At 36.3% G+C, this 25766-nt stretch overlaps 1 protein-coding gene across 1 annotated transcript in view; it reads right to left on the reverse strand.

Moving 5' to 3' along the window:
• Positions 1-8201: 8201 nt before the first annotated feature.
• The window catches only part of LOC121260866 (seipin-1), a 71770-nt gene continuing 54205 nt past the window's right edge, over positions 8202-25766 (reverse strand). The window contains 2 exon segments of the mRNA XM_041162920.1: positions 8202-8489; positions 8491-9135. Coding sequence (XP_041018854.1) covers positions 8436-8489; positions 8491-9135 — 699 coding nt within the window. The 3' untranslated portion in view covers positions 8202-8435.

A 25766-nucleotide genomic window follows, 5' to 3' on the forward strand; every position in this document is an offset into this window, starting at 1 on the left:
AATGCGACAATCACTATAAGTTAGTTTCGAACTTACTGTCAGATTACTGTGTATGTATGTTGGTAAGAGAAATATGTTTATATACTTATGTTATCCTATATGCCATTCGACTGTTTATATACTCTTGTATGTCTGTCACGGATTTTATATTTTGTCATGACATATGTATCTATCACATAATGTATTTTGTCATGCAATATTTATCTATTACACAATATACTCTGTCACGTATTGTTATCTGTTACATGTTATACCATGTCACGTAATGTTATTTGTTACACGTTATGTCATGTCATGTAATGTTTTTCTTTTACATGTTATGCCATGTTACGTATTTTTTGTCTGTTTCATGTTACATCAAGTCATGTGTCTCATGTACATGTCATGCCACGTTACGTCAGGTCATTTGTCTTTTCGTTTCATCTCATGTTATGTCTCAGAGTACAGAGTATATCTCGAAAATAGTATTTTCTCAGTTAGTCATGCTTGAGATACTCGTGACGTAATCACTATGATTGTCTGAGTATCTGCATTGATAATTCACTTGAGGTATTTCCATCGTAATCATTTTGATTGTTAGAATACCTCTACTTAAATGCTCCTGGCAAAATCATTTTGATTGTCAGAGTATTACAAGGTACTCATGACATAATCATTATGATTATTAAGGTATCTCATTTAAAATACTCATGGTATAATCATTCTGATTGTTCAGTATTCTTGTAGAAACAACTAGCGAATTCATTCTGATTGTTAGAGTTCATGTTCAGTTTCAGTTCAAGTTTAGTTCATGTTCGTGTTTAAGTTCATGCTCAAGTTCAGTTTATTGAACAAGATTTCAAGTTCAAGTATTTCATGTTGAAGCTCATTTTATTTCAACTTAGGTTCCTGTTACGTTAAGTTCAAGCTCAAGTGCACGTTTAGGTCATGTTCAAGTTAGTTAACATTCAAGTTCATGTCATGCCAAGTTTAGTTTCACTTCAACCTATGGTCAAGTTCAAGTCATGTCAACTCATGTCATGTCAAATGTCAAGTCACATCAAGCTTATTTATGATCATGTATGCATTCATATTTTTACTTTCATGGAAGCATCTTTGACCTGTATGTTAAGTTATCTGTTAACTTGCTGAGATTTGTAATCAAATCTCACCGTGGTAGTCCCAACTACCATTCTCCCAAAATGGTAGACCATGTGTTAGGATGAGGAGGCACACCAGAAGCCAACCTACTGGAAATGGTAGAATAGAGGACAACGGCATGTCGTGGAGCTTAGCCTTTATGCTCTGATTTATCGTTTGTCTTATGGCATCCTTAACTGAGTTGTGCGAGCTACTCAATGGATTAGCCTAGTAGTTGCTTTAGTTCCTGCTTGTACTTAAGGAGCTCGGTCTCCAGTACTCTTATAGTGATGGGAACCAAGGTGGGCCTAGTCTTAATGATCATTTGCAAATTCCAGATGGGCCAATTACAAGATCAAGGGCCAAGAAGATCAAGGAAGCAATGCACGGATTGGTGCAATCCACTTGGGATGAAGCTAGCAAGAGCCCAACACTTAAGATGGGCTTGAAAGAAGGAGAACCAGCTTTGATCCACTTGATTCGAGCTGTGGAAGACATGATTTAGAGATAGGGCCTATTGTTATTGGAGACTTCAAATTTGGTTAAATGATTTATTTTATTAGTTTAGAATAAGTGGGCTTGAAGATGCCTGACCCACACATCTTATTTTCAATGAACTAGGGTTTTCAAGAAGGCCTTGTATTTTGGCCAAGGGCTTATTTGGAAAGTTACTTTTTAGGAATTAGGGTTTTAAGAGGTACTGTAGCGTTACTGTAGCCGTACTGTAGCCGCGGATACTGTAGCACGACACTGTTCATCATGGGCATTTTGGGTAAAAAGGGGCTTTATTTTGGCTAGGGTTTTAATTAGGTTTAGTTTAAATACTCCTTGTAGCCTCATTTGAAGGCCTAGACAATATTGAATTTTATTTGTGAGTTGAGTTTTCTCCTCTTGTTCTTGATTGAACTCTTGAACTTATCAAAGGTAAATCACAACCTTTGTGGCGTTCCTCCTTTGTAATCTGGGTTCTTGAGACGGGTTCTTCATCTGGTCTAGATTTTAATATAATCTAGGTTCTTGAAACGGGTTCTCATCGGGTCTAGATTCTCCATCCTTGACTTGATTTTTGGCTTTCTTGGGGAGTTTTCAAATTGATTGTGGGTTCAAGGGAATTCATTCCCACGGGTTCATATCATTTGGTATTCAGAGCAAGGTTTCCAATCAGGTCTGATTCTATCTTTTAATTTCTTGCATCCTTAAATTTAATTCTAGGGCTACATTGTTCTAGAGTTGCCAAAAAAAAAAAAATTGCAGAAACGAAAAGTAGGCTGCCAAAATTCTAAGGGTTTTGGGTTTGGCTGAAATTTGCATCACCTAGGGTTTCAAAATTCTAGGGTTTAATGCATATCTGAGTTTGTCAATTGCTTGGAATGTCGTTCCATTGATTCTCTTCTATTTCATTGTCAATTCTTGTGTGCTTCAATTCAATTGCTTGATTTTTACAATTGAGTATTTCTGTTTGCGATTGAATTAGAAAAAAAGAAAAGAAAGGAAAGGAAAAGAAAAGAAAAGAGAGAAAAGAAAAGAAAAGAAAGGAAAGGAAAAGAAAAAAAAATTCGAAAAAAAAAAAAAAAAAAGAAGAAGAAGAAGAAGAAGAAGAAGAAGAAGAAGGAGAAGAAGATAAAGAGAGGTAGCATATTTAAAGGTTGCTACATAGTTACAACAAAGACAAAGAAAAACATTTGTGATTGAGTTTTATCCTCAAAGGGGCTGAATACATATTCGTAGTTGGTATCTTGTTCTATAATTACTCTCTCTCTTATAAATTCCTTGAGTCTCGTGTCGTTTTATTCCTTCCTTGTTTCTTGTTTCTTGGATCTATATTACTGGTTGGAATAATACAAGGTTGTATTGTCTTGATTTAGTTCAACTAGTTCTTAAAGAACTTGAGCGGGAAAACTCTTGAGGTAAAAGGCAAGAGAGTGTGAGACTATATTTATCGGGAAAAAGCCAATTAAGAGTGAAACACGAGTGGAGTGTTATTATTCGAGTGTAAACACGTAAGGGAGTGTGTGAGGTTTTCTTTTTGCCACTAACATTCTTTTGTGCAACACCTTATAATGTCTCAACGGAGTAACGCATCACCAAGAGGGAGAGCGGATAACTCATCCTATATGTTGCAAGCCATGCAATAGCAGTTTGAGCGGTTGAACTTAGTGTTGGGTGAAGTGAGAGATAGGATGGATCATCAAGAAGCAGCGATTAGAAATCTTCAATGTGGGAGAGATAGGAGGCGACGTGAGTGTAGAGTTGAAAATGAGTATGAGAATGAGGGAGATGGTGAGGATGAGGAAGACTTAACATATGAAGTTGGATTGGGTAGACATGGAGGAGTTAGGCGTGGAAGGGGACTTAGGGCAAAGTCGGGGGGTCGAGATGGAGTAGATAAGAACCTTGGGAGCATCAAAATGAAAATACCATCATTTCAAGGTAGAACTGACCCTGAAGTTTATTTGGAGTGGGAGAAAAGAATGGAGTTGGTGTTTGATTGTCATAATTACTCCGAGGAGAAGAAGGTGAAGTTGGCGGTAATTGAGTTCACTGATTATGCCAGTATTTGGTGGGATCAATTAGTGACCAATAGGAGGAGGAATCTTAAGAGGCCTGTAGAAACTTGGAGAGAGTTGAAAGCTATCATGAAGCGGAGATTTGTACCTAGCCACTACTATAGAGACCTCCACCAAAAATTACAAAATCTTACACAAGGGTCTAGGAGTGTAGAGGATTACTATAAGGAGATGAAGGTGGCTATGATTCGGGCTAATGTAGTGGAGGATCGGGAGGCCACGATGACAAAATTTTTGAGTGGGTTGAATAGGGAGATAGCCAATGTAGTTGAGTTGCAACATTATGTGGAGGTAGAGGACATGGTACACATGGCTATGAACGTGGAGAGGAAGTTGAAAATAAAGGGTACATCAAGGTATACTTTCGTTTCTAGTACTCCTTGGAAACAAAAGTGGGACAAAAATGATCAAGCTGTAACAAAGAGGAAGACCGAACTACCTAAGGGAAAAGATGAGGGTGAGGCTGAAACCTCAAGAAAAATAGAGAATGAGTTGGAAAACAATTGTGAGGCCGAGAGTTCAAAAAAAGAGGAGAGTGAAAGAAAAAAAGAGAGTGAAAATGAAAAATATAGTGAGATGAAAAGAGAGAATGAGGCCGAAACATCAAGAGAAAGAGAGAGTGAAAAAGAAAATATAGAGGTGGCTGAGAGTCAAGAAAAAAGAATGGTGCCACAAGAGGAAAAAGAAAGAGAGATTGCAAAGAGAAACAGAGAGACAAAAGGATATGAGGTCATGATTCCTAGCGGCGTGTTTTGTGGATTGCCACCTATTATGGAGATAAAGCATTACATTGATTTTGTGCCAGGTGTGACAATTCCTAACCGACCTTTCCTTGAAGAACATGAGTTTTTTACGCACTTGAAGGGACAAGGTATGTCGTTGACTATAAAGCATGCTAAGTGGGAGGACTGTGTTGAGACTTTTCCTCATGTATTCAAATACACACAAGGTATGGAAAATTTTATGGTTGATGCTTTAGCAAGAAGGTACGTCCTTATCTTCATTTTAGATGTAAAATTGTTGAGACTTGAATATAATAAGGAATTGCATGCAAATGATGATGACTTTGCTAGTGTGTATGGAACATGTGAAAAAGCATCGTTTGGTAAGTTCTATAAATTAGATTGGTACTTGTTTAGAGGGAATAGATTTTGTGTGCCAACTAGTTTTATGCTTAAGTTGCTTGTGTGTGATAGACATGGTGGTTTGTTGGGTAACTTTGGTGTAAGGAAGACTTTCAATATGTTACATGAACGTTTGTGGGAGTATCATTTGCCATTCACTGACGTATTGCATGAATGTTTGTGGAAATATCATTTGTCATTCATTAACGTGTTACATGAACATTTGTGGAAGTATTACTTGCCATTCATTAAGTTTGCATATAATTGGAGTGGTGTAAGAAAAACTTCAGGTGTGTTTTATGAACGTTTGTGGGAGTATCATTTGCCATTCATTGAATTGCTACATGGACATTTGCGGGAGTATCATTTGCCCTTATTAGAGTGTGCATATAAAACCTTGCATACTACTATTTCTTATTCTCCATTTGAGGTTGTTTATGGTTTTAATCCACTTACTCATTTACCTTTGATGGCTTTGCTTGTTGATGATAGGAGTAGCTTGGATGAGCATTTTCAATTTCTTGAGAAAATTAATGAAAATACACGTGAAGTAGATCTTTCCAGTAAGTATCAAGTTTTTGCTATTTTCAATGTTACTAACATTTTTCCTTTTGATCCAGGTGGAGATTCGAGGTCGAATCCTTTTGAGGATAGGGGGAATGATGGGAACCAAGGTGGGCCTAGTCTTAATGATCATTTGCAAATTCCAGATGGGCCAATTACAAGATCAAGGGCCAAGAAGATCAAGGAAGCAATGCACGGATTGGTGCAATCCACTTGGGATGAAGCTAGCAAGAGCCCAACACTTAAGATGGGCTTGAAAGAAGGAGAACCAGCTTTGATCCACTTGATTCGAGCTGTGGAAGACATGATTTAGAGATAGGGCCTATTGTTATTGGAGACTTCAAATTTGGTTAAATGATTTATTTTATTAGTTTAGAATAAGTGGGCTTGAAGATGCCTGACCCACACGTCTTATTTTCAATGAACTAGGGTTTTCAAGAAGGCCTTGTATTTTGGCCAAGGGCTTATTTGGAAAGTTACTTTTTAGGAATTAGGGTTTTAAGAGGTACTGTAGCGTTACTGTAGCCGTACTGTAGCCGCGGGTACTGTAGCACGACACTGTTCATCATGGGCATTTTGGGTAAAAAGGGGCTTTATTTTGGCTAGGGTTTTAATTAAGTTTAGTTTAAATACTCCTTGTAGCCTCATTTGAAGGCCTAGACAATATTGAATTTTATTTGTGAGTTGAGTTTTCTCCTCTTGTTCTTGATTGAACTCTTGAACTTATCAAAGGTAAATCACAACCTTTGTGGCGTTCCTCCTTTGTAATCTAGGTTCTTGAGACGGGTTTTTCATCGGGTCTAGATTTTAATATAATCTAGGTTCTTGAAACGGGTTCTCATCGGGTCTAGATTCTCCATCCTTGACTTGATTTTTGGCTTTCTTGGGGAGTTTTCAAATTGATTGTGGGTTCAAGGGAATTCATTCCCACGGGTTCATATCATATAGACATTTTGGACTCATGCTGTAATTAAGAAGGTCTATCACTTTAATGTTTATGTATTATGTTTAATAATTTTTTGGGATATTATTAGTTGGTGCAGAAAAAAAGTATCCGCTGCAAATATTGCTTAGTGCTAGATGCATTCTAGATACATTGCTTCTTTAATTGTGTTACATGTCCCGACGCTTCATATGTCTGTCAGATTCCAACCACAAGTACAGCTCGCTCTGGTGGTGTCCATTAATCAAACTAGTTATCCTACAACGGAGGGATAGAGAGAGAGAGAGAGAGAGAGAGAGAGAGAGAGAGAGAGAGAGGGAGGGAGAGCAAACGATAGAGAGACAGAGAGATAGAAAAAATGCCATGGTGATGGACGAAGGATTTATTGGCATGGACAAACCAAGAGAGGCAGATGACAACCTTATCACTATGAGAGAGAGAGAGAGAGAAATAGATGAGTGAGACTTATAGGCGGACGAGGCAGAGATAAAAGATGAGGAGCCGAGCACGGCTGCAAGCAGCAACCACAAAGAAGAGAGAGAAACAGGCAAAGAGAAGAAGGGTCGTGGGTTGTTGTCTGCATAGAAGGGAAAAAGAGAGGGAATAGGGCATTGCTGGCTGGGGGAAGAAATATAAAAATGAGGGAAAATCAAGGCTTGATGAAATGGTGTGTTTCGCACTTTTGTTTTTTTTTTGTTTTTTTTTTTTTTTTTTTTTTTTTTTTGGTTAGGCGTTTGGCTGGGTTTTTAGTTTAGAACTTGGGCTTGGCTCAAAATGTGGGCTGGGTCATTACACTTGAACACTCAATGGATCTGTTTAGTGTTTTCTCTAAAAAATAATACAATGAAAACAATAGCTCTGGCTTCTCTCTTCACCCTAAGTCGTGCATCTTAATCTATATATATATATATACTTGGGATTTGTGTAGGCGTAATTATGTTTTTCTAAATTTTTTCTCAGGCTAGGGTTGAGTGAACTTTTTGTCCAATTTTGACTTAAGCCAATGCTGAGCTGTCATATTTTGACCCTGTAAACATTAGAACTTGAAAATTTTCATAAGATGTGAAGTTTGCAACCCCACCAAATCATTTAAATTCCATACTGGGATAAAAAGTTATGAATAGTTTACTTTGAAAAGGTCAGATCTTAGCCAATACATTTACAACTGAATTGATATGAACCTGCGGGAATGAAATCTCTTGAACCCACAATCAAATTGAAAACTACCATAGTTTAATGAAATAATAAATTTTCCAACATGCCCTTGAATAGACCTCCCTTAAGTCCTTCTCATAATTAAATCCAATAATTCTAAACTAATAAAATAAGTCATTTAAATGAATTAAACAAGTTGAAACCCTTCAAGAGCCCAAAGCCTTTAAGTCTTGTCCTTGCCCTCTTCCATAGCTTATCAAATAAATCAAAACTGGATCTTCATCCTTCAAGCCCATCTTGAATGTTGAGCTCTTGCTAAACTCGTCTTAAGTGGATTGTATCAATCCTTGCATTGCCTCATTCATCTTCTTGGTTCGATCTTTTAAGTCTAGGCCCACTTTTGGTTCCCATCATGAATTGGACTGAATTTCATCATAATATATTACTTTTACATTAACAGAGACATTAAACATTTTCGACTGAAAACATTGATCTTATTATGCATATCTTCTAAAACAACAATATATATATGTGTGCATATCTTCCATATCAAACCACAGAACTAAATATGCAAATAATTAGGTTTGTATTAACATATAAGCAAAAACTTAAGTTTACATTAATTCATGAAAATATATATGAATTGTGGAAAGATGACAGATTTTGAGTATGTGCTCTTGTTTCTTTCTAGCAATCATTTTCATTTTAAAGGCAGTATAAAAACAAGCAATGAAATGTACTCCAAAACATGACTTTGATTGATTAAAAAGAAAATCTAACTCGGTACTTAATTATTCAAGTTAAAAAGACACGACTACATTTTTAGGTAATGCTATCCACCGATTGAAGCTAGATGTCATCGGTTTGTATGCATGGGCTGTGTATACTTTCCGAACATAATCACAAATTTCTCGTACAACAGAAAGTACATGCAAACGGAATTATATACTAACCCAAACCCACTTAATTACCTCCTAAACACACTGACTCAGAGTCCCCAACATCCCTCTTCAACAGCCGTACTGCTACTGCCTTCTCTTGTAACACTAATGCTAGTCTTTGATGAGTCAAAAGTACTTTCTGGCATGGCCTCATGCAAATAGACTGCCTTTCTCTTGCTCCTCCTCTGTTTCCATTTTCTCAAAAACTCTGACATCTCTCTTTCATCTCTATCTTGGATACTTATTTCTGCAGGTTCTTCCATTTTCAGTTTCTCCTGATCTTTACCATCACCTAAAGTCGCTGCTGCTGCCATGGGCAAGAAGAGTTTTTTACAACAGAATAGAAGAACCATAAGCAACGTAATGTATACATACAAAGACGTCCACACGTAGAATGTCCATTTCCAGTTTCGAACCAACTCCTTTGTCCATGGCGGCTGCGAGTGGATGAGAATTTCAGTTTCATACAGCTGTGGTACAGATGAAGTTCCTGCACTCGGAACCAAAGTTGCTCGTACTGCCTTGGTTCTTTGTATTCCTTCCGTGTGTTTTAATATATCTATGGTCATCTTCTGGGTCTCGCTGGAGATTCCAAGTAAAAGAGGAATGAAAAGAAGAACTGTCCGAGCGAGTCGAATTGGGAAACTTCGAAACCGCAACATGCAGGGTTGGCTGGACTTCGCTATCACAGCTCCATCTATTGATAACAGCTCTGCAGACAACTGAAAAGATAAAATATGGTGTAAACAATACATATTTACATAGAAATTTATGTTCATATGCTGCAAACTTTCTATTGCATACAAAACTATTTTCCAATCAAGCCCTCTAACGAAAATACTTGTATAATACCGCTCAACCAAAAGCAACAAAGAAATATGGCAAGCTTGAGGGTGGAGTGCTAGCAGAAAATAATCTGTAATGTTATATCTAAGCTATCAAAGCTGGTGCATTGCACACTCAAACTACAAAAAAATTATACAAAATTATACGGTGCATGAGTACCTGCGTTCAAATTTGGCAATCAAAATTGGCCCTGTCAACTACTTTTGACAAGTAAAACCGACATCCAGCAGATGACAATACTGGTGCCGCTCCCCAAACATCAATGAACAATAATTCAAAAGGGTGAAGAGAATGAGATGAAGAAGGGGGGGGGGGGGGGTTGATATGAACCCGCGGGAATGAAATCCCTTGAACCCACACTCCCCAAGAAAGCCAAATTCAAGTCAATGTATGGAAAAACCTAGACCCGATGAGAACTCGTTTCAATAACCTAGATTATATCAAAATCTAGACCTATTGAAGAACCCGTCTCAAGAACCTAAATTACAAAGGAGGAATGCCACAAAGGTTGTGATTTACCTTTGATAAGTTCAAGAGTTCAATCAAGAACAAGTGGAGAAACCTCAACTCACAAACAACATTCAATATTGTCTAAGCTTCAAATGAGGCTATAAGGAGTATTTAAACTAAACCTAATTAAAACCCTAGCCAAAATAAAGCCCCTTTTTACCCAAAATGCCCCGATGAACAGTGTCACGCCACAGTCCCGCGGCTACAGTTCCTCTTGAAACCCTAATTCCTAAAAAGTAACTTTCCAAATAAGCCATTGGCCAAAATACAAGGCCTTCTTGAAAACCCTAGTTTATTGAAAATAAGAAGTGTGGGCCAGGCATCTTCAAGCCCACTTATTCTAGACTAATAAAATAAATCATTTAACCAAATTCGAAGTCTCCAATAACAATAGGCCCTATCTCTAAGTCATGTCTTCCACAGCTTAAATCAAGTGGATCAAAACTGGTTCTCCTTCTTTCAAGCCCATCTTGAGTGTTGGGCTCTTGCTAGCTTCATCTCAAGTGGATTGCACCAATTCGTGCATTGCTTCCTTGATCTTCTTGGCCCCGATCTTGTAATTGGCCCTTCTGGAATTTGCGAATGATCTTTAAGAGTAGGCCCAATGTGTCCAAATTCAGGTTCTGAAAATCATTGTAAAATAATTCGTTGCCGCAGTATCTAGGAACGAAGCAAGTAGACGGCATTTGAGGTGCAGCTGTAGTGAGATTGGCTAAGAGGTTCGGTGGACGAGGGAGTTAATAGTTCTGATCAAACCGAAAATAGCAACGTAAGGTTGTGTGCCCAGCTTTGTGACAGACTTGGCAAGTAGGTCTATTGTCATTTATGTTGGTAAAAGGACTATTTAGACCCCCACGGCCTCTACGTGGGCCAAGTCCACGACCTCTAAGACTTGGTGAAAAATTAGAGCCTGGAGATAGTTTGGTTTGAGTCAGATTTGCGGACATAGGAATGCCAGAGTGATGGCCACCAACATGGACCTAGTCTTAAAGATCCTTTGCAAGTTCCAGCTGAGACAATTACAAGGTCAAGAGCCAAGAAGATCAAGGAGGCAATGCATGGATTGATGCAAGAGCCCAACATTCAAGATGGACTTGAAGGATGAAGATCTAGTTTTGATTCATTTGATAAGCTATGGAAGAGGGCAACAACATGACTTTAAGGCTTTGGGGCTTTGGGCACTTGAAGGCTTTCAACTAGTTTAATTTATTTAAAGGACTTATTTTATTAGTCTAGAATAATTGGGTTTGTTATACAAGGACTTAAGGGGGGCCTAAGAAAGGGCATGTTGGGAAAGTTATTATTTTATTGAATTAAGGTTAGGGTTTTATTGTAGTGAGTACTGTAGCCATACTATAGATGTAGCACTATTCACACAAGGGACATTTTATTGAACTAGGGTTAGGGTTTTATTGTAGCGAGTACTGTAGCCACACTGTAGATGCAGCACTATTCGCTCAAGGACATTTTTGGAAGATGGAGATTTATTTGGCTAGGGTTTGATTAATTTTTGCTTTAAATACTTTTTGTAGCCTCATTTTAGTTAGTTTATGAAATTTGATAAATTTATTCATTGTGAGTTGAGTTTTACTCCTCTTGTTCCTGATTAAACTTTTGAACTTATTAAAGGTAAATCACAATTTTTGTGGCGTTCCTCCTTGTAATCTGGGTTCTTGAGGTACATTCTTTAACGGGTCTAGATTTTAATATAATCTAGGTTCCATTGACTTGATTTTGGCTTTCTTGTGGGTTCAAAGGATTTCATTCCTATGGGTTCATATCATTTGGTATTCAGACCAAGGTTTCCAATCAAGTCTGATTCTATCTTTTAATTCCTTGAATGCTTAAATTTAATTGTAAGGCTTTATTGTTCTAGGGTTGGGAAAAAAATGCAGAAACAAAAAGTTGGCTGCCGAAATTGTTAGGGGTTTGGCTGAAGTTGCATCACCTAGGGTTTCAGAACTCTAGGATTTCTTGCATCTCTAAGTTTGTCAATTGCTTGGAGTGTCGTTTCATTGTTCCTCACTATCAATTCTTGTGTGCTTAAATTCAATTGCTTATTTTCACATTTGAATATTGTTGTTTGAGATTGAATTAGAGAAGAAAAGGATTTCTTGCATTTCTAACTTTGTAAATAAGCAAATACTAGTTTCCTTTTCAATTGGAAAATATCAAGATATGGTCCTTTGTGATGTAATGCCTATGCATGCTGGCCATATTTTGTTGGAGAAACCGTGGCAGTATGATAGAAAGGTGATTCATGATGGGTTAAGGAAAATGTAAAGTTCTGGAAATGATGGAAAAACAGTCAAACTTGCTCCTTTAACTCCAACACAAGTCCATGGGGACCAATTGAAACTCAAAAGTGAGGTTGCTCAAAAAAGACAGTGAAAATGAGAGTGATCAAAAAAGAAAGAGTGAGAGTGAGAGTGATCAAAAAAGAAAAAGTGAAAAAGAGATTGAGCTAAAAAGCAAGAGTGAAAGTTAGGTTGAGCTAAAAAGTAAGAGTGAAGGTGAGATTGAGAAAAGAGGCAATAGTGAGGTCGAAAATGAGAGAAAGAGAAAAATGGGAGACAAAAAAGATGAGGATGAGGTTGAGACCTGAAGGAAAATAAAGAATCAGTTGAAAAACAATTGTGAGGTCGAGAGTTCAAAAAAAAGTGACAGAAAAAAAAAGAGTGAAAAAAAAGAGAGTGAAAGGAAAAAAGAGAGTGAAAAAGAAAAAGAGAGTGGAATGACAGGAGAGAGTGAAGAAAGTGGGAGAAAAATAAAGAGAAAAGTAAGTTTTTATACTAAGGTGAGTATTAATACTAACGACCTTGATGTATCTTTGCCTAGTGTTGTTGTCTCTTTATTGCAGGGATATGAGGTTTTGTTTCCTAGCGGTGTGTTTAGTGGATTGCCACCTATTAAGGATATAAAGCACAACATTAATTTTGTACCAGGTGTGACAATTCCTACTCGACCTTTCTTTGAAGAACATGAGTCCTTGACACACTTGAATGGATAAAGTAAGTTGTTGACTAGAATACATGCTAAATGGGAAGACTGTATTGAGACTTATTCTCATGTAATCAAATACACACATGGAGAGGAAAATTTTGTGCTTAATGCATTAGCAAGAAGGTGTGTCCTTATCTTGATTTTAAATGCAAAGTTATTGAGATTTGAATATGATAAGAAATTGCATACTAATGACAATGACTTTGCTAGTGTGTATGGATCATGTGAGAAAGCATCATTTGGTAAGTTCCATAAACTAGATTGGTATTTGTTTAGAGAGAATAGACTTTGTGTGCCTACTAGTTTTATGCGTAAGTTGTTTGTGTGTGATAGACATGGTGGTTTGTTGGGTAACTTTGGTGTAGGGAAGACTTTTGATGTATTGCATGAACGTTTGTGGAAGTACCATTTGCCATTCATTGACATGTTGTATGAACGTTTCTGAAAGTATCATTTGTCATTCATTGAGTTTGCATATAATTGGAGTGGTAATTTTGGTGTAAGAAAAGCTTTAGGTGTGTTTCATGAACATTTGTGGGAGGATCATTTGCCATACATTGACTTGTTGCATGAACATTTGCGAGCGTATCATTTGTGTTTCATTGAGTTTGCATATAATTGGAATGGTCATTTTGGTATAAGGAAGACTTTAGATATGTTTCATGAACATTTGTGGGAGTATTTTTTGCCATTCATTGAGTTTACATATAATTTGAATGTTCATGCTACTACTCAATTTTCACTTTCTAAAATTGTTTATAGACTTAATCCATTTACTCATTTAGATTTAATGCATTTACCAGTTGATGACAGAAGTATCTTGGATGGACTATTCCAAATTCTTGAACAAATTAATAATAATGCATATAGAGTGGATTTTGCAGGTAAGTATCATGTTTCCGTTATTTTCAATGTTACTGACCTTTTTCCCTTTGATCCAGGTGGAGATTTGAGGTTGAATCCTTTTGAGGAGAGGGTGAATGATGAGCACCAACATGGACCTAGTCTTAAAGATCATTTGTAAGTTCCAGATGGACTAATTACAAGGTCAAGAGCTAAGAAGATCAAGAAAGCAATGCAAGGATTGATGCAATCCAATTGAGACGAGTTTAGCAAGAGCCCAACATTCAAGATGGGCTTGAAGGATGAAGATCCAGTTTTGATTCATTTGATAAGCTATGGAAGAGGGCAACAACATGACTTAAAGACTTTGGGGCTTTGGGCACTTGGAGGCTTTCAACTTGTTTAATTTATTTAAATGACTTATTTTATTAGTTTAGAATAATTGGTTTTATTATGGAAAGGACTTAAGGGGGCCTATGCAAAGACATGTTGGGAAAGTTATTATTTTATTGAACTATGGTTTGGGTTTTACTGTAGCAAGTGATGTAGCTGCACAATAGATGCGGCACTATTCACACAAGGGGCATTTTATTGAACTAGGGTTAGGGTTTTACTATAGCGAGTATTGTAGCCGCACTGTAGATGTGGCACTATTCACTCAGGGGTATTTTTGGAAGATGGGGATTTATTTTGGGTAGGGTTTGATTAGGTTATGCTTTAAATACTCTTTGTAGCCTCATTTTAATCAGTTTATGAAATTTAATGAATTTATTCATTGTGAGTTGAGTTTTATTCCTATTGTTCTTGATTGAATTTTTGAACTTATCAAATGTAAATGACAACCTTTGTGGCGTTCCTCCTTGTAATCTGGGTTCTTGAAACAGGTACTTTAACAGGTCTAGATTTTAATATAATCTAGGTTCTTGAAAAAAGTTCTCATCGGGTCTAGATTCTCTATCCATTGACTTGATTTTGACTTTCTTGGGTGAGTTTTCGAATTGATTGTGGGTCTAAGGGATTCCATTCCAACGGGTTCATATCACAGAGAGAAGAGTATGTGTTTGATGGGCCAAGCGAGACTCATGATTGAGTAAATAGCTATATATTTGCTGTGGACTGAGAGGACCTGCTCTAGTAGTGAGGGAAGTCACCAAGGAATCATAATCAGTGCCTAGACTGGTTAGCAAATACACTAAAAATTTAGTATGGGACAAGTGTTGACCCGCGGCTGCCATGGAAGCTGCAAGAGACTTCACCTTATGGAAATAGTCCATAATGGACTCAAGACCCTTTTGAGGGTAGTAAGTTGCAGCTGGGTTTGCATAAGAATCACATCTGCTGCAAAACGGTTCTCCAACATAGTCCATATTTCATGAGCAGTGGTACACTCAAGGACTTGTGCAAGAACATTTTTGGATAAAGAGAAATTCAAAACTGAAATGATTAACTGATCAAGTTGAGACCATTTGAGGTACTCTGGATTCGTAGTGTTATCAATCAAGGGTAGGGGCACATCTCAAGAGCCATCCACATGATGAAAAAATCTATGACCCTTGAGGAAAGGCACAACTTGAGCCTTCCACAAGAGATAGTCGTAAGTTTTATAGTGAGAAAATGTCTAGCTGAGTTGAGAAGGGAGGTGTTTATGGTGGGATTGGAATGTGGGACAGTGTCATCAGAAGAAATGGAGGGTTCACTAAAATGCCTCAAAGGGCTACTGCACTATACCGAAAATTCCTTCGTACAATTTTTACCATTACATGTACAATATTTTTACTAGTCAATACATAACAACCAATCCTCTAGTATTAGGACACGTGTATTTCAAATTCTTTATTCTGTTTTGACAGGAATATTTCCAAATTGTATTTTGGTACTTTCTTGATCAAGGTCGTGTGTACCTGCTCTGCTATGGGTGCCAGTTGCTGCCTTCTTTCCTTGGGTACAATCAGTTGTTGGTTCACCTTGAGTCTCTGGTGCTATGATTACTTTATCAAGCCTAAACAAGATAAGACACATTGCCTCCATGTTCTTATAAAATTTTCAACTGGACGTGTAACCAGCCGTTAGTCTTATTTTTTTTGGTGTGATTGGTGAATGAAAAGACATAAGCCTATTACAAACTTCAAAATTCAGATAAAGTTGAATCTAATGTTGGATTGGACCAAAACATAACCAAATACAAGCTGGAAAGCTAGCTGCAAGGTAAAGATCTCTGCAGTTGTTGGCCAAGGCTGGTTTCTAGCACTACCTACTTCCAAAGATGTTGGTGTGCATGCTGAGGTTACTCGTGTGTCTTAGGGTTGTTGAAGTTGAATTTGGAACTTCAACCCTAAAATCAAAGTGATTAATAAGTGGAATCAATTAACTGAAAAAAGGTTAATGGGAGGTTTGGATACAAAAAACCTTGTAACTTATCTCATCGAATTATTACAACTTTTCCAAATTCTCACACAAAATACAATAAACAATTCAATTTTTTCAAATCCTAAAACAATAATAATATTATAACAATATTTTATTTAACTTTCAATTCATCTCATCTCAACTCACTATCCAAACCGACCCTGTAACCTTGTGCCCTTCTCTTATTTGACCCAACTTTAATTTAGATTTCAATCAAATTTTCACGACCTTATTCCGCATTCATATAAGAAGGTTGTTAAATTTCAATTAATTGAATTTGCCCCAATTAAAGCTTACCTTAGGCCATTAGGGCTAGTTGTCAACCACGATGAACGATCCATTCAAGAGGTTTTAACCTAATAACTGCTCTCTAAAGTCACCAAATTTTCGGAATAACATGATCAATTAGTTTTATGTAAAAGTCCGTTAGTGAACGAAATGTGCTTAGTGATCTTCACCTTGTCTTAGGCTTAACCTAATTGAGCTTATTGATCTCAGATCTCACTTGGTGAAAAGAATGTTAAACCAACTCTATCAAGCATCTTCTTTACCTACTTAGGGCATACCATAAGCTCAAGAGGAACTTTCAATAAAAAAAAAAAAAAAAAAAAAAAAAAATTTACACTATGGGCATGGGTACTTGCAATGAGATGAGAAATTCTCAAAACTTTTCATAATTTCCTTCTCAAACATCACTAAAACAAAAAAAACTTTTCAATTTCAAACCTTCAACTTTTATCTAATCATTACCTAGCATTATCCAAACACAACAAACAATATAACTTTTTCAAACTTACAAACAAAACATAAAAATCAATACAACATTTTAAAATTTCAAAAAAAAATTACATTAAAAAATTATATTCAAACAACTCGTTAACTTAAAAATATTTTTATTCAACTTTTTGTCTGTCATTTCCCAATCCAAAGAAATATCTTAACTCAAACTATTTTCACTACTACTCACAAATCATTTCACTAATATTAATATAATTCTGAGATACTCCAAGTATTCAAACGAGTAGGCTACGTTCAGATGCTGATGTGATCTTAGATGATCTGTGAATAATAGTGAAGTAAGTTAACTAGTAAATAATAGTAAAAAAATAGTGAATAATAGTTAACTGTTTGTGAATAGTAGTGAAGTAAGTCGTCCATGGCATTCTCAAAATTTTATCAAAGGCATACAATGTTTGTTCCTTGAAACAAAGGTGGTTTTGGTCACCGTAGTGCCTTAACAAAGGTGAGGAGTATTTCAATTAGAAAGACCCTATGACATATTTTCCCCCAAAAAAGATTCTGTATATAATATAAACCTAACCATTTTATGAATCTTGGCAGATTAGAATTTGGGACAATTGTTTAATCTCCCTTTTCCCCAAGTAACCTCCCCTGTTAGTGAGACCAATCTACATTGGTAGAAGTAACCAACCAAGTTTGCCAAATCGGGGAATCTAGTTGGAGTAGCTCTAAGCAGGGAGCAAAACTTTGGACCTCTTGTTTCAGAAACTATGCTCAGCATAGATCCAAACTATAAGCTAGATATATGGTGATTGTAGGTGATGGGAACCAAGGTGGGCCTACTCTTAAAGATCATTTGCAAGTTCCAGATGGACCAATTACAAGATCAAGGGCCAAGAAGATCAAGGAAGCAATGCACGGATTGGTGCAATACACTTGGGATGAAGATAGCAAGAGCTCAACACTCAAGATGGGCTTGAAAGAATGAGAGCCAGCTTTGATCCACTTGATTCAAGCTGTGGAAAACTTGACTTAGAGATAGGGCCTATTATTATTGGAGACTTCTAATTTGGTTAAATAATTTATTTTATTAGTTTAGAAAAAGTGGGCTTGAAGATGCCTGGCCCACACGTCTTATTTTTAATAAACTAGGATTTTCGAGAAGGCCTTGTATTTTGGCCAAGGGCATATTTAGAAAGTTACTTTTTAGGAATTAGGGTTTGAAGAGGTACTGTAGCATCACTGTAGCCCACGTATTGTAGCGCGACACTGTTCATCAGGGGCATTTTTGGGTAAAAATGGGCTTTATTTTGGCTAGGGTTTTGATTAGGTTTAGTTTAAATACTCCTTATAGCCTCTTTGGAAGGTTAGACAATATTGAATTTTATTTGTGTATTGAGACGGGTTCTTCAACGGGTCTAGATTTTAATATAATCTAGGTTCTTGAAACGAGTTCTCATTGGGTCTAGGTTCTCCTTCCATTGACTTGATTTTGGATTTCTTGGGGAGTTTTCAAATTGATTATGGGTTTAAGCGATTTCATTCCCGCGGGTTCATATCATTTGGTATCAGAGCCAGGTTTCAAATCAGGTCTGATTCTATGTTTTAATTTCTTCCATCCATAAATTTAATTCTAGGGCTACATTGTTCTAGGGTTGCCAAAAAAAAAAGAACTTGTAGAAACAAAAAGTAGGCTGCCGAAATCCTTAGGGTTTTGGGTTTGGCTGAAATTTGCATCTTCTAGGGTTTCAAAATTCTAGGGTTTAATGCATCTCTAAGTTTGTCAATTACTTTGAGTGCCGTTCCATTGATTCTCTTCTATTTCGTTGTCTATTCCATATTTGCTTGATTTTCACAATTGAATATTGCTGTTTATGATTGAATTAGAGAAAAGAAAAAAGAAAAGAAAAGAAAGGAAAGGAAAAGAAAAGAAAAGAAAGGAAAGGAAAAGAGTAGAAAAGAAAGGAAAGGAAAAGAAAAGAAAAATTCAAAAAAAAAAATTCGAAAAAAAAATCGAAAAGAAAAATGGAAAGAAAATGTAGCATATTCAAATGTTGCTACATATTTACAACTGATTGAGTTTTATCATCAAATGGGCTGAATACATATTTGTAGTTGGTATCTTGTTTTATAATTACTCTTTCCCTCATATAAATTCCTAGAGTCTCGTGTCATTTTATTCATTCCTTGTTTCTTGTTTCTTGGATTTATATTACGTAATGGTTGAAATAATACAAGGTTGTATTGTCTTAATTTAGTTCAACTAGTTCTTAAAGAACTTGAGCGAGAAAACTATTAGAGGTAAAATGTAAGAGTTTGTGAGACTATTATTGAGAAAAAGCTAATTAAGAGTGAAACACGAGTAGAGTGTCATTATTCGAGTGTAAACACATAAGGGAGTGTGTGAGGTTTTCCACTAACATTCTTTTGTGCAGCACTTTACAATATGTCACCGGAGTGGCTTTTCATCAAAGGGGATCGTAGATAACTCATCCTTTGTGTTGCAATCCATGCAACAACTGTTTGAGCGTTTGAACTTGGTGTTGGGTGAAGTGAGGGATAGAATAGATCATCAAGATGTGATAATTAGAAATCTACAGGGCAGGAGAGACAGGAGGCAAAGTAAGTCTAGTGTTGAAAATGGGTATGAGAAAGAAGAGTATGGTAATTCTCTTATTACTACGCGTGCGCTCAATATACAAATTAAGATGGATGATACCGAGCAGTAGAGTGAGAACATTTTTCATACTAGATGCCACATCAACAACAAGGTATATAGTATGATTATTGATTTGAGGAGTTGTATTAATTTGGCTAGCACTACTTTAGTTGATAAATTGAATTTACCTACCTTGAAACACCCTAGACCATACATGTTGCAGTGGTTAAGTGATTGTGGGGAGGTTAGGGTAAAGAAGCAAGTGCTAGTTTCTTTTTCAGTTGGAAAATACCAGGATATGGTCCTTTGTGATGTAGTGCCTATGCATGCTAATCATATTTTGTTGGGAAAGCCATGGCAATTTGATAGGAAGGTGATACATGATGGGTTAAGGAACATGTACAATTTTGAAAAGGATGGGAAAACAATCAAACTTGCTCCTTTAACTCCAACACAAATCCATGGGGATCAATTGAAACTGAAAATGAGGTTGATCAAAAAAGAAAGAGTGAGAGTAAGAATAATCAAAAAAGAAAAAGTGAAAATGAGAGTGATAAAAAAAGGAGTGAAAATGAGAGTGATCCAAAAAGAAAAAGTGAAAAGGAGATTGAGCTAAAAAGCAAGAGTGAAATTGAAATTGGGCTAAAAAGCAAGAGTGAATATGAGATTGAGAAAAAAAGAAATACTGAGGCTGAAAAGGAGAGAGAAAAAAATGAGAGAGAAAAAAGATGAGGCTGAGACTAAGACGTCAAGAGAGAGAGAATGAGTTAAAAAACAATTGTCAGGTCGAGAAATTCAAAACTAGAGGAAGGAAAAGAGAGTGACAGAAAAAAAAAAAAAGGAGTGAAAAGGAAAAAGGGAATGAAAGGAAAGTGAGAGAAAAACAAAGAGAAAAGTGAGTTTTTATGCTAAGGCGATTCTTAATACTAACGAACTTGACGTATCTTTGCCAAGTGTTGTTGTCTCTTTGTTGCAAGGATATGAGATCGTGTTTCCTAGGATGTCTTTAGTGGATTGCCACCTATTAGGGAGATAGAGCGATACATTGATTTTGTGCCTGATGCGACAATTCCTACCCGACCTTTCATTGAAGAACATGAGTCCTTAATGCACTTGAAGGGCCAAGGTAAGTTGAATAGAATGCATGCCAAGTGGGTGCAATTCAACGAGACCTTTCCTCCTGTAATCAAGTACACACAAGGTAAGGAAAGATTTGTGGTTGATGCTTTAGAAAGAAGATATGTCCTTATCATCATTTTGGATGCTAAATTATTGAGATTTGAATATGATAACAATTTTCATGTTAATGATGATGACTTTGCTAATGTGTATGGAGCGTGTGAGAAGGCGTCGTTTGGTAAGTGCTATATAGACTAAATTGGTATTTGTTTAGAGAGAATAAACTTTGTGAGCCTACTAGTTTTATGCGTAAGTTGCTTGTGTGTGATAGACAAGGTGGTTTGTTGGATAACCTTGGTGTAAGGAAGACTTTTGTGGGAATATCATTTGCAATTCAATGACTTGTTGCATGAACGTTTGTGGAAGTATCATTTGTTATTCATTGATGTATTACATGAACGTTTGTGGGAGTATCATTTGCCATTCGTTGAAGTGTTGCATAAACATTTATGGAAGTATCATTTGTCATTGATTCACGTGTTGCATAAACGTTTGTAGGAGTATTGCTTGTTATTCATTGAGTTTGTATATAATTGGAGCGGTCATTTTGGTGTGAGGAAAGCTTTAGATATGTTTCATGAACGTTTGTTGGAGTATTGTTTGCCATTCATTCAGTTTACATATAATTGGAGTGTTCATGCTACTATTCAATTTTCACCTTTTGAAATTGTTTATAGACTTAATCCACTTACTCATTTAGATTTAACACCTTTACCTATTGATGACAGGAGTAGCTTGAATGGACTTTTCCAAATTCTTGAACAAATTAATAATAATGCATATCTAATGGATTTTCCAGGTAAGTATCCTGTTTCTACTATTTTCAATGTTACTAACCATTTTTCCTTTGATCCAGGTGGAGATTCGAGGTCGAATCCTTTTGAGGAGAGGGCGAATGATGGGAACCAAGGTGGTCCTACTCTTAAAGACCATTTACAAGTTTCAGATGGACCAATTACAAGATCAAGGGCCAAGAAAATCAAGGAAGCAGTGCATGGATTGGTGCAATCCACTTGGGAAGAAGATAGCAAGAGCCCAACACTCAAGATGGGCTTGAAAAAAGGAGAATCAACTTTGATCCACTTGGTTCAAGCTGTGAAAAACTTGACTTAGAGATAGGGCCTATTGTTATTGGAGACTTCCAATTTGGTTAAATGATTTATTTTATTAGTTTAGAATAAGTGAGTTTGAAGATGTCTGGCCCACATGTCTTATTTTTATTGAACTAGGGTTTTCGAGAAGGCCTTTTATTTTGGCCAATGGCATATTTGGAAAGTTACTTTTTAGGAATTAGGGTTTCAAGTGGTACTGTAGCATTACTGTAGCCACGCGCACTGTAGCGTGACACTGTTCATCAGGGCATTTTTGGGTAAAAATGGGCTTTATTTTGGCTAGGGTTTTAATTAAGTTTAGTTTAAATACTCCTAGTAGCCTCATTGGAAGGTTAGACAATATTGAATTTTATTTGTGAGTTGAGTTTTCTCCTCTTGTTCTTGATTGAACTCTTGAACTTATCAAAGGTAAATCACAACCTTTGTGGCGTTCCTCCTTTGTAATCTAGGTTCTTGAGACGGGTTCTTCTGCGGGTCTAGATTTTGATATAATCTTGATTTTTGAAACGAGTTCTCATCGGATCTAGGTTTTCCATTCATTGACTTGAATTTGGCTTTCTTGGGGAGTTTTCAAATTGATTGTGGGTTCAAGGGATTTCATTCCCGCGGGTTCATATCAGTAGGTCATGGGTTAAAGGTGGATTAAGTGTTACGGTTTGCATGAATATTATAGCTCACGACTTTAGCTATACGGATCATACAAGTTTGCATGAATTGTTTAGGTTTGATGATAAAATTAAAAGAAAATCGATGTGTAGATGAGAAAATATATTTGCTTGCAACTGTCGTAAGAAAATTCAGAGAAGTTAAAAAGTTCAAGTAAACAGTGTTCCTATGCTAGACTTTGCTTAAAATTGACTGAGGTTGCTTTTCTGAAATAACTTCATATTTTGTTATGCAAATAGACTTGGTTATTTTTTGCATTAGTCCCTATATTTGAACTCTGAAATATGACATTTTATCATGATTGGTTTAGGGGAACGATATTTGTACTCTGTGTCTATAATATTATTTGTTCAATATACTAATTCTGTTATTGCATTGTATCTTAAAACCCTGAGGCATAAGATTATGTTAAACTCTGATTTGTGGCTCTGCCACTGGATATAATAGTTGATTATGTTCTGCTTGGCTATCTGTAGAATGCACAACCTCGCCACGTGGGTAAACATGGCCTATATTTTGAGTGCATCACATTGGTGACAACATAGCGAATTATGTTCTGCTTCGCTAACCGAATACATGCACAACCCTATGATGGCGGTAAAAACATGACCTTTGTTTATGTTTTCTTATGGTGTTTAGTACGCTTGTGTCTAAGATATTATATATATATTTTTATTATTGTGATGAAATGCATATGAAAATACCACTATCATATGTTTTAGAACTCTTTGTTTCTGCATTCTACAATTGACTTATGTTTACATGCTAGTATATGTTCGCTGCTTACTGAGTCGGTAGACTCACACCTTTATCTACCATTTTTTTTTTATGGATGACTCTTATGGTTGTGACAGTTGAAATAGAAGACACGTGACAGGATTCTAAGAGAAATATGAGATAAGTGCTAGATGACATAAATGGTTTTGTCTAAGTTAAGAGCAATTTTGCCACATTCTAGTGACATTTGATTTTTGGAGGACTTTTTGTATTTAAGTTCTTATTATAGTGGATTCCAAGTAAAAGGGTTCAACCCCCAAGTCTGGGGCTTGACAGAGCTTCTTTCCAAGGTGCAGAGCAGGAACATTATGAAGTGTCACAAATTCTGTCATCATCCTGTGTTTGTATAAGTCTTTCCACAAGATGGCTAATAGATATAAAGTTATCCACATTCTGGTGACTTTGTAGAGATTCTTATTAGGTCTAGAACCTCTTTGATTTGGTGGCTGATGGTTGTGGGGCAACTAGCCATGGTGGTCTAAGGTCCCTAAATTGTTCAACTAAAGCCTATGTGAAGCCACCCAATTGTTGTCCAATTACCTTAAAAAAAAAAAAAGAATGGTGTCCGATTGATCCACAGTTCTAACAACAACCTTAAATATGAATTAGAATTAATACCATGAAATATCTTATTGAAATGTACATTAAAAGTCGACCAATCAAGGGAAGGGCATCAAGTTTACTCAAGACTTAGCTAGTTTTGCAGTAGTTTACTCAAGACTACTTAGTGTTAATCAATTTTCATATGGAATTAATAACCCAAATTCATCCTAAAAAACCCGAGGACACTCTATAATACTTCTAGCATGGTGACCATAAGCTTTGGAAGCATGTGGTGTTCAAATCAGCCTTGAGTAGCAGCTATAGAAAGCTTTATATAGTAACTAGCCACCAGCCTTGTATTCGCTCATATTTAGGTCCAATCAAGTAAAATACTCAACCTAATATGAAGTTTGAAAGCTATAAATAGACTCATGACATCCAAGGAGAGTCATTTTATGCACTAGGTGAGCATTATGTTTAGTTTTCTTTTTTCGGTGCATAGAACTAGATCAAGGTTGTAGTCCTTCATAAGGATGGTCTTATGATGTTATTTTGATAAGAAAACATTTGGATTCATGGGAAGACTTCTTGGAACTTCAGGAGCAAACTTCTCGAGATTTGATGGAGATCGAGATGTCGAGATATATAACACTGGGTCACACATCCTACAAATAATATTAATGCACGTAGCATGCTTCTAGCAAAGAAATAATTCACAGTGGAAAGCACTATTAAATCATTGTACTAGAATAATATATATCCCAACATACAATTCATAAAAGCATTCTTCGTACAAACCAACAGCTTCAATAAAAACAACATAACACATTATCTTCTAAAGAGCCTCAACCCGAAGTCACACCATCATATTGAAATTGTTCTTAAATTATGGGTGCAACTAGAAAATACAATTTTTTTTTTTTTAAAAAAAAAAATCATCTTCAAAAGTGCTCCAATACTGCTGCTTGAGTCTTAATCCACTTCATCCAATATTTTATACTCAAGATTTTGATCTTCGCACACTGCATTATCTTCTATTCTTCCGGGAAGCAGGATTGCAGTAGAACAACGATAGTGAGAATATGTCATGAGAGGTATTAACATGTACATGAGTGCATGGACATGAAACTTGCATTACATAAAGGAAATTTTTTAAGTTTAGTTCCAACTCTTCAACTATACTCGCTGATTATGTGATTTATGATTTTAGTATTAAACGTTGTCACATGAAAGTTAATCTCACTTATTTAGTCATGACATGTTATGTTTAGAAACATATGAATATCTGTCATCATTATCATGAAGCATTGCTACATGAAGCAGTGCATTTGTTTGACAAAGGAAACATTTTTTAAAACGCATCATGATCCCAAGCTGGAATGAGAGATTATTCTAGTAGAATTCTTCTGTTCACTCTAGAGTGTTTAAAGATGGTGTGGAATCCCTTGAGTTGGTGGAAAAAAAAAAATCAACAACCTCGAACAAGATAGTAATAGTCTTGGAGGCGAGGGTATGTGCCGTCTTGTTGATCGGGGCTAGAGAGTACTCAATGGATATTTATGTGAAGCCTGGAGTCTTCTTGATACAAAGTCAATTCGATGGGCATTACCCACAGTGTGATGAAGAGAACCAAGATGTACACATGGATTTTATGAGGAGCTATTGTGTATGGTAAGGAAAGATTAAAAATGGATGATCATGAGAAGAGAGGTTTAGGAATCTAGATGGAATTTGTTTTTTATGAAATGCAAGTTTCATGTCCATGCACTCATATACATGTTAATACCTCTCATGACATATTATATGAGCATTAGTTTTACGGATAACTTACTGAGATAAAATATCACCATGGTAGTCCCACTACAGTCTCCTGAAACCATAAAAGATGTTGCAGAGTGTGCAGAGTAGAATCCTGAGGAGGAACAGTGTGAAGAGTATACAATGCATGACTTGTACTGCATAACATGTATTCATGCTTCATGTGAAATGACATTATAACATGATATAAACATTTAGGATATCAAATAGTTCCATAGAAATTTATCAATAAACAGCATTTATCATAAGA

The sequence above is a fragment of the Juglans microcarpa x Juglans regia genome, chromosome 4D (assembly GCF_004785595.1).
Source record: "Juglans microcarpa x Juglans regia isolate MS1-56 chromosome 4D, Jm3101_v1.0, whole genome shotgun sequence".
NCBI classification, from domain to species: Eukaryota; Viridiplantae; Streptophyta; class Magnoliopsida; order Fagales; family Juglandaceae; genus Juglans; species Juglans microcarpa x Juglans regia.